The sequence below is a fragment of the Chiloscyllium punctatum genome, chromosome 5 (genome assembly GCF_047496795.1).
Source record: "Chiloscyllium punctatum isolate Juve2018m chromosome 5, sChiPun1.3, whole genome shotgun sequence".
Lineage (NCBI taxonomy): Eukaryota > Metazoa > Chordata > Chondrichthyes > Orectolobiformes > Hemiscylliidae > Chiloscyllium > Chiloscyllium punctatum.
In genome coordinates this window covers 94,336,806-94,346,924 of record NC_092743.1, presented here as the reverse complement: position 1 = coordinate 94,346,924, position 10,119 = coordinate 94,336,806, and the positions used below count along the sequence as shown (strand labels likewise).

Below are 10,119 nucleotides of genomic sequence, written 5' to 3'. Positions count from 1 at the left end.
CAGGATCGGGGATTTACAAATTATCTTCTCCTTCTCCCAACCCATGGACAAGCTCCTTAGGAAACTTGGTAGGCACTGAATAAAAGCTGAATCGAGTCTCCTTTCCTCCCATCCCATCTTCCCTTGAAAAATTGTGTCATATTCCAGAGTCAGTGCATACAGTATCACCATATGATTACCTTATTTTCAAATCATGACCACAGCATAATCAATTTCATATGATACTGAATGCAGCTCTCAGGTACATATACAAAAGAAAAACACATTCAGCACAACATTTGGACAAATTATAAACTTTTTAATCAAATGTTGTATACTAATATAGTAACATCCATAGTATTAATGGTAGAATAGTTAAAGATAATGGACAAATATCATCAGGGCGAGTTCATTACTGCTTTTACAGTTGTACATAATATACATTTCAATATGGTTTACAAATTTCAGATGCAAACATTAGACCAAGAAGATGCTATTCAGGAAAATATGTGTGGTCTGTTTGGCACAAATTAAGTTTCATTTTATCAACCAGTGATGAAAAAAATCCAAAACCAAATCTAAATATATTTGACCCTGCAGAACACAAATTGCACCAAATTTGTTTAGCCAGCTCTCAATGTGCCTGCAGTGCTTTGTAAATTTGAAAACAAGTAACATTTAGCAGTTACAAATCAGTACTGTAAATAATTTACCCCTCAAAAATATATGTACATAAAGTAAGGAAAATGTAGGCACATAGACAATCATTTTACAGAGGAAACTTTGAAACCCACCAAATGATTGATTTTTTTCTGCCTGTCTATTGGATTACACTTTATATCTGCCTTTTTTAGCTTCTGGCTTCAGCCCAGCAGCTGTAACTCGGTTACTATTGATCGAATGTTATTCTTCCTAATGAAACACTGGTTCCACCTGGCTTTTACAGTCCTTTCAAAAACCAATCACTGTGATATAAAGGACCATAAAGAGTTAACTCTTTGTGAATTAGTGAAACTTGTCCATAACACCAAGTTGAATAGCACCTATAAATCAAATCCTACTTCCAGTGATACACCATGTTGGTCTTAATATTGTCACACCATTTAATAAGAAGTTTTTAGACCACATTGCCCTGAAGGAATGATCAGTATCTGAGATCTGATTTGATGAAGCTGGGATATTTTGGCAGTAGTGAAATCATCAGGCAAATGCAATTTCTACTTATTACAAACAATATATTGTTTAAATGCAGCCAGGTACAAATAATTCTCTCTATTCTCTTCACCCGTCTTCCCCTACTTGGGGAGCCATTCAGTTTGGGGACATAACTTTTTCAAATGTTTTAGATTGATGTTTGACTTTGACAATTGGAATGATAAATGAAAGCGCATCATTAACAGCAATGTGGCAAGCTGAGTGCCAAAAGCCAGATTCAACGCTGTTTCAAGTGTATTTGATTTGCAATAAATGACACAAGTCATTTTATGTACGCCATAAACATGTGCTTGTTAAGTATCTTGCAGTTACATCGTTGTATCACATAACTGCATGTTGTAATATTAACAAACCTTCTGCTACTCAATTGGCCACAGGAGGGGTCTTGACTCTTTAGACAACAGTACCAATCTTTTCACACAACAATGAGGTAATGTCCATCTACTGCAAAGGCTCAGTGTGATATTCTGCTCTTCCTTGTTTTTATGGTTTTCATGTTATTCAGTAAACAAGGTATTTAATTTCAGAATAAATGAGTGGAAAAATAACTGAGCATGCCCGATAGACAATGACAGTACCATTCAGCAACGCTCTTGGTTTCATGTACCATGGTTCTCTCTTGAAAGAGAAATAGACTGCGTAGAGTGCCACAGCAAAGAAGTGTCTAATCAGAGTCATTGGTTCAGGAGATAGCCTAACAAAAAATAAGGCAGCAATTAGTCACAGGTAAGAATTGTAAGAGATAGTTTTGTAAATCTCCTCAAGTGTGGGGCAGACGTTGCAGCATTATTTTTAGAGTATTACAACACTGAGTCACATTTCTATTTCATAATGTTTCCTGCCTGGTAAAACTACCCTTCTTTGTAAATCTATTCATGGCATCCACATTAATAACTGATTCCATAATTTTGTAGAAGTAAGGTACATTAGCACTTCTTCTTATCTTCCCTGTTTCAACGTAATGAGAACTTTACTATTTGAGCTTCATGAAGTTGCAGTGATTGGATCTCCATCATAAAAGATGCATTTTTAAAATGCAATCTTGATCTCCTCCTATGTTCTATAAAATTATTGAATAGAAACCCAATAGCTGTTAATAGCAGACTGAGAAAGTTATCACCTTTCAGCCTGGACTGGGTCATTCCCCTATGGCATCAGTGGTGTGGGGTGGACAGAAAATGAAGGAGTAGGAACTTTATTAACTTGCAATCGAGTTTTGATTTTTCTTCAAGAGACCAAAGTGACCAGCATCCTACGGAGTAACCATTGTCTCAATATTAGGTAGTGATTTTCAGCAGCTTAGTCAACTGTTTGGTATGAATTTAATGAGGGTGGGTGGGAACCTAAATCAGCACCGATACCCAAATATCATGCAGGCAGGAGTGATTGAAAGGTGAAGTGCATGAAGGGACTCTGGCAGGCTTTATCCATCACTACCACAGGAACACTGAAGGATTAACTGTTGTACCTGCATGTCTACAACATGTTTAAGATGTACGTTATCAATGGACACCTCTTAATGCAGGATTTTTTAAGATAGATGAGGTAAGTTCCACAACCAATTCCAAAAGCTCTTCTTGATTAAACATATATGAAGCAGAGGTTGAATTTAATCCAGCTTCCCCTCCTCTGTGAAGTCAACCTTGGAGACAGAGGTGGGCAATGTGATCAAGTGGGAGGGGTCATCTGGATTTGGGAGGGATCTGCCCAGCAAACCCTGTCAGGGTTGGCAGTGGCTTCCTCATTCAAATGGACTCTCTGCCCAATTGAAGTACTTGGCATTTGCTCTAGATGTCTCCTCCCAATCCTGGATTCCACCTCCCCATCGGGATTCTGGGTTAGTGGAGGTACTGCCAGATTTCATCTTGAATGATGGGACTCTTGCTGAGGACAGTAAATTATCCCCTAAATTAGTGGCCACACCGTGGCACAGCGGTTAGCATTGCTGCCTCACAGGGCCAAAGACTTGGGTTTAATTCCCACCTCAGTTGACTGACAGTGTGGAGTTTGCACATTCTCCCCGTGCCTGTGTGGGTTTCCTCCCACAGTCCAAAAATGTGCAGGTTAGGTGAATTGGCTATGCTAAATTTCCCGTAGTAGGTGTAGGGGAATGGGTCTGGGTCGGTGTGGACTTGTTGGGCCGAAGGGCCTGTTTCCACACTGTAAGTAATCTAATAATGGTGGCCTTTCTCCATGCACAATATGGAGAAAAATGCCTCACAAGTTTTTTCATAAAGCATACTCTTTCCAGTGTTCAGACTTACACTGATAAGAGACCCACTGGTCCTGTCACACACTGTCCACCCAGTTTGAAATAATGAAAGCAAGCCTTCCGGAGTTGATGCAAGGAATCTGTAATTAAATGCAATATAATGAAATCTTATGTACATTTATATATAGCATTAATGTGCATTTTGTACAGATACTAATTAAATTTCTATTGGAGAAATGTAACTAAACTCAACAGATTATTAACACGACTATATTAAATTTAGATAATGTACAATGTAACTTTAAACAATTATTTATGTAGCACCTTTTACACAATAAAATGTCCTAATGCATTACAAAGCAAAATTTGACCCGAAGCCACAGAAGAGAATATTAAAGCTGGTGGCCAATATGTTAGAAAGGAGATTTTAATGGTGGCAAGAGAAGCTAAGAAATTGAGAAGTTTAAGGGTGGAATTATTTAAATCAGGGCTGTCCAACAGCTCAGTATTAGTGGAGTTGTGAATACCTGAGGTGACAGAGATATAAGGGAGGGACAAATCCCTCCAAGCCCATGGAGGGATTTGCAATGAAAGATGGTTATTTTACAGTAGCACAGTACACAACAGTTCAATCAAACCTTATTATGTGATCTTTCCCAAGAGTCTGAGCTTACCATCTGTAGCAGCAAATAGCTCATACAGTGCTTGAGCCAGGACATTCACTACAAATGAGTGGGACTTCTTCCGTGTCCAATGAAATTTCTTCTTGGCCTGCATTAAGTCATAAATGATTGCATAAAACTTATTTCCAGACTGCTCTCACACAGTGTGCACTCATTGCAAACTCAGTGTGCAAGGGGTGCATTCAGCCTACTTCATAATTACGGAACAAATCTTTCAATTTCTGGGTTGTTGGACCAGGCATCCATTTAACAATCATGTGAACATCCTGACTGGTGAACCCAAGTTGGAATTTCCTAGCACATTTCTATCGGGCAATTCATTCTGCAAATGTCTCTGATTCAAAGAATTCAGACTGTGCTGATGTATTTATCCAAGTAACTACCCCAGAGATGTTAGACAGATTAGAACTAATCACTAGGTAACTACAGAACTGATTCCCAATTATCCCTTGACTCTTGCCCAACCCACCATCTACTCTCCCAGCACTCTGGAATACACACTAAAAAAAATCAAAGAACTGCAGATGTTGTAAATCAGAAATAAAATCAGAAATTGCTTGAAAAACTCAGTGGGTCTCGCCACATCTGTGGAGAGAAAGCAAAATTAATGTTTCAGGTCCAGTGTCCCCTCTTCTCTCTGATAGCCCTTTCTGACCAATTGACTGCTGATCTGACCCAACTACCTTGCCATCTACTCTCAGCCAGATTTGACTATTCCCTCAACCTGATTGCCCCTACCAATCTATCTCCGACTATTCCCCAATCTGATTATCCTTCCTGACCACCCAATTGCTCAAGCACCCCAACCTGCCATGACTACCCTCCCCCCCCCCCCACCCCGCACCGTACCACCCAAATGCCCTCTTGACCCAACCTACCTGACTACCTTCTCACCCATGTGTAGTCCTGGAGAAGGGTTAATACCCAAAGTTTTGACTTCTTCACCTCCTGATGCTGCCTGGCTTGCTGTGTTCTTCCAGCCTCCTGTTTGTCTACCCACCCACCAACCTGCTCATGCTACCCACAAAACCATTTACCCACCTGATTCAGCTTCCTACCTCACACATTCATTCAATCATCCCCTCATTCATTAACATTCAAAACCTGATGCAACGGTGCCAGTGTTGGATTGGAGTAGACAAGATCAAAAGTCACATGGCACCAGATTATAGTCCAATTAATTTATTTGAAATCACAAGTGTTCAGATCATTGCTCCTTCATCAGGTGGAGTGAAAATCCAATTGACTTTCCTGACATAACTTTTGTGGGATGTTCAAAAGTCTCACCTTTAGCAATGCTTCATTGTCATGGAGATCTGGAATGTCGCGCAAGAGACATTTCCATATCCTTACATCATTCAGTACAACGCTCATCCCACCCCCTGTGAGAGGATGGCGCATGTTATAAGCATCACCCAAAAGCAGCACACCTGGAGAAGAGATTAAACAACTGCTGGATTAAAGCAAGGTAAAAAATGTTTAAATGTGATTTATTTTCCCTCCACTGGTGGTTATATTGGAATACCATGAGATAGACCACATTTCTCTAGATGAGTATAAGTCTTATTAACTTTAGTTCAGTAAATAATGGTTAGCTATTGAATTCTATATCAAAACGTGAGAGTTTTTGGTTAGGCCTCTGAAAGGATAAGGAGAGGATTTCAAGCGAAATGCAAGAACGTATGAAATATCCTCCATTGGGAGTTTAAAATTGGTTTCTTCCTGAAGTTCAGGGAATCTTGAATGCAAATCAAACTTATAACCTCTTCTAACCCAGAGATTCCAGAATCTTTATGTTTGTTGTGAGTGCTTTGCAGAAATATTTACGACAACTTCACCAAGCAGAGATTTCACCACTTGGTAAAGGTGCTTTTGTTGTCAGGGCTGTTACACCATGAATTATGTCTAATGGTGCTCTGCAGAAAATAAATATTATTAAACGTTAGACTGAAATCAGACTCATTTTTTCGCAAAGCTGATCAAAGTGACTGACAAACACCTGATTGTCATAAAATTTTTAATCAATATGGAAACAAAATTATTACTCAGACATAAAAAAATTAAATATAGCTATGCTTGGAGCACACTTGTATGAAACTTTTGCTTTACAAATATGGCTGCTAAAAATACAAGGCTAATTTGGGTTTTAATTATCTAAGGTCATCCTTTTTAAGAACATCTCAAGTAGTTACCATCTGGACACAGCATTGGGAGAAAAATCAGGCTGATGAAATCACACATAATTTACAGTGATTAAACAATTTTTCTTCTGTTTCAATGAATATAAGCAAAACCACGTGACATTCCTTCGAATGACATGTGATTCTTCCGGTTCAGTTCTCTTTCCTGCATGTTGTGTTCTTACAGACTAATATAATGCCTAGGTGGTAAATCAAATGGCTACTTCAATGACTCAAGATTAAGATACAAATGTCCTGTTTGGATCTAAACAAATTTATAAAGCTTATGAACACATAAAGGACATGCTAAATTGAGTACTGATTTGTGCAGAACCCTGTTTATCAATGATATTTACCTGGTTTATTCACTGGTGAAGGCGGAAGGAAGCTTGCTGGCATTGTCCGCAGACGATCATTCTGAACTGCCAGTAGGAATGGCTCTTTTATATGTTCTGTTGAAGAGATATTATCATCCACTCTTAGTGATTGTACAGCCCATATGAAAAATAATGTAATGAATCTTCGCTGAACTCCACTTTCATGACTTGGTTTGTTACTATGATCATGGTCATTAGTACACTATCATGGGCTTTACGACTAAATGGATTCACAACAAAATGAAACTTTAAATAAGGCGCAATTAATTGTGTTGCGCTGAGTCTGCACAAGATTAATTTTTTGCAAGGTAATCAGCACAGATCCCTGAAATTTGAAGCTAGCTAATTAATTTTATTTTAGAAATTGCACTCTTTAACAACTTCATCCACTTAGAGCACACTTTCCCAACATGAATGCAGTGACGTCACTTGAAAAGTACTTAATTGGCAATGAAGTACTTTGTGATGTCCTGAGCTGTGAAAGGGCCAACATAAATGCATCCTGCCTTTCTTTCTCTACATCAAGAATTCAGATGTGTGCTCTTCATATGTTTCTATGCATTTGTTTCTATGAAGGAGATATAATTGTGCAAAGTGCATGATAACTTGCTGTTTTGTGCTTTCAAAGACTAGGTTTGTTGCTAAGCTTGGATTTTTTGTAGAACTTTTTGACTCTGTTTTGATAGATGATGCTAAACCCCAGGGTATGCTGGGTGTGAGACCAGATGACAATTGATAGAGACCTCAGTGTGAGTTACTAATTCACATCCTCAGCCACGAGTAACTTAAGACTTAAGGACGTCAGGAGCACTGAGGAGGAAAATCAAAAGATTCCAACTCTCATAAAAAAAGACATGCAATTGTACCTGGAAGCTGTGGAGAGATTTTCTCAATCATATAGTCTTTAAGGTGTCTTGGCATTTCCCCTCTGATGTCCACTAATACCCGTGTTTCACTGGATGAAATTTGATAGATAAGAATAGGACTAGGATTGGCAAGAACAAGTTCAGCATGGTTCGGTTTGAATTGTGGTGAGTCCTAAAACATAGAGAACAAATAGTAGTCCTATGCTACATTTCTAGTTTAACACTAGTTTCCTTTGAAATTAGTAAGGAATATCCCAAGTGGTGGAATTAGTTGTTTAGTTTCTTGATCTGTACCTTTTGTTATGAAAATTGAACAGTGGAAAGCATTATTGTTGACTTTAATATATGTAGTTGCCCTAGAATGCAACTATTAGAAAATAACTCACCAAACACTACTATTTGAACAACAATTCTTGTAATTCTCAACAGGTAACCACAGTGAATTGAATACACCCATTCAGGATCCTTAAAGATTAGTCAGTTATTCTTTACTTAAATCCTACCCTAATGACCAAGGCAATTTCTACAGGCACCTATTGGGAGTCAGTTCACAGCAGGAAAGGTGTGGCACTGAACTTCATGTTTTTCTTTGGTTTGAAGTGTACATCAATTTTATTTCCTCATTAAATTTGATTGGCTTCTCTATATTAGCGGATTGAAGAATTTGCCATGATCTAATAAAACAAATAGTGAGTGAGTGTGAAATCTCTTGGGTTCCTCTGCTATTGCTTGAGCAGGACCAGTGGCTGCCAATCTTTCAGCTAGTCAGAGACAGGATAACTCTTTAGCTTCACCACTCAGACAGAATGCCACAAGAACAAGTTAGGTGAGTGGGCAGATGCATGGCAGATGCAGTTTAATGTGGATAAATGTCTGGTTATCCACTTTGGTGGCAAGAACAGGAAGGCAGATTACTACCTCAATGGTATCAAATTAGGTAAAGGGGCTGTTCAGAGAGATCTGGGTGTTCTTGTCCACCAGTCAATGAAGGCAAGCATGCAGGTACAGCAGGTCGTGAAGAAGGCTAATAACATGCTGGCCTTCATAACAAGAGGAATTGAGTATAGAAGCAAAGAGGTGCTTCTGCAGCTGTACAGGGCCCTGGTGAGACCACACCTGGAGTACTGTGTACAGTTCTGGTCTCCAAATTTGAGGAAAGACATTCTGGCTATTGAGGGAGTGCAGCGTAGGTTCACGAGGTCAATTCCTGGAATGGCAGGATTGCCTTACACGGAAAGACTGAAGCGACTGGGCTTGTATACCCTTGAGTTTAGAAGACTGAGAGGGGATCTGATTGAAACCTATAGGATTATGAAAGGATTGGACACTCTGGCAGGAGGAAACATATTTCCGCTGATGGGGGAGTGCCGAACCAGAGGACACAACTTAAAAATACGGGATAGACCATTTAGGACAGAGATGAGGAGAAACTACTTCACCCAGAGAGTGGTGGCTGTGTGGAATGCTCTGCCCCAGAGGGCAGTGGAGGCCCAGTCTCTGGATTCATTTAAGAAAGAATTGGATAGAGCTCTTAAAGATAGTGGAGTCAAGGGTTATGGAGATAAGGCTGGAACAGGATACTGATTGGGAATGATCAGCCATGATCATATTGAATGGCGGTGCAGGCTCGAAGGGCTGAATGGCCTACTCCTGCATCTATTGTCTATTGTCTATTGTCTAAGAAAGTCTGATGATGAAGTCTTGTCTCTTTATCAGGACGTGCCTGATTTTCCATCCACCAAAGTGAATAAAAGAAGCCTTCTGTAAGAGAAACTTGATGCCAGATTTTCATGATGGCAAATGCAGCCACGGTCAGTTTAATATTTGAAGCAGATAGATTACCGTTAAAGAAAGTGCAACAGAGGTTCTATCCCTTGTGCCTGACAGAAAATAGGGAGCAACATGTCCATAAAATTGGGAAAGACAGTTGCCTTTGTCAGGAAGGTGAAATGGTCATTACTGTTTTCCATTTTCCAATAGGAAACTATCAAATTTGCCACACTTATACTTAATTTGGCCTGTGACATACTCAAAGCTCTCTGGGAATACCAGAAACTTTTCCATACCTTATTGTTCACTCACTGCCACTATATAATATTTTTGGTCTTATGGTGCTAATACAGAACATTTAAAGAGGTTGCTGAGGTGAGGAAAACACCAACTTTACTAAGAAACATCTCACTGTGACTTCAACTTTTCATAAAGCTCACAGGGAGAGAAAACAAGGATCATGTGACATTGACAGGGCAAAACATATTCTCATCCTCAAGTATCCAGCCTCTAGCACTCTGATTCCATTCACCAGACAGCTGAGGGTAAATACTGAGTATGATACTTGACACTCCTGCTCAGTTGCAGAAGAAGAAAGCAATCAGGCATTTTCCACTGGAAACTATAAATAGTGGGAGATTGGAAAGTGTTGGTTTACAAAATCTAGGTGTTCTTGTTCATAAAGCACTGAAAGTTTGCAAGTGCTATAAGCAATTTGAAAGGTAAATGATATATTAGCATTTATCTGGGTAGGTTACTCTTCGGAGGGTCAGTGTGGACTTGTTGGGCAAAATGACCTGTTTCCATACTCTAGGGAGTCTAATTGACTAATAGCAA

The 10,119-nt window shown here is 39.3% G+C and overlaps 1 protein-coding gene across 1 annotated transcript in view; it reads right to left on the bottom strand.

Moving 5' to 3' along the window:
- Positions 1-277: 277 nt before the first annotated feature.
- The window catches only part of sqlea (squalene epoxidase a), a 29,843-nt gene continuing 20,001 nt past the window's right edge, over positions 278-10,119 (bottom strand). Inside the window, exons 7-12 of the mRNA XM_072570786.1 lie at positions 7,513-7,684; positions 6,626-6,721; positions 5,377-5,519; positions 4,081-4,177; positions 3,459-3,546; positions 278-1,888 (exon numbers count right to left, since the gene is read on the bottom strand). Coding sequence (XP_072426887.1) covers positions 1,696-1,888; positions 3,459-3,546; positions 4,081-4,177; positions 5,377-5,519; positions 6,626-6,721; positions 7,513-7,684 — 789 coding nt within the window. The 3' untranslated portion in view covers positions 278-1,695. The remainder of the gene's footprint in view (positions 1,889-3,458; positions 3,547-4,080; positions 4,178-5,376; positions 5,520-6,625; positions 6,722-7,512; positions 7,685-10,119) is intronic.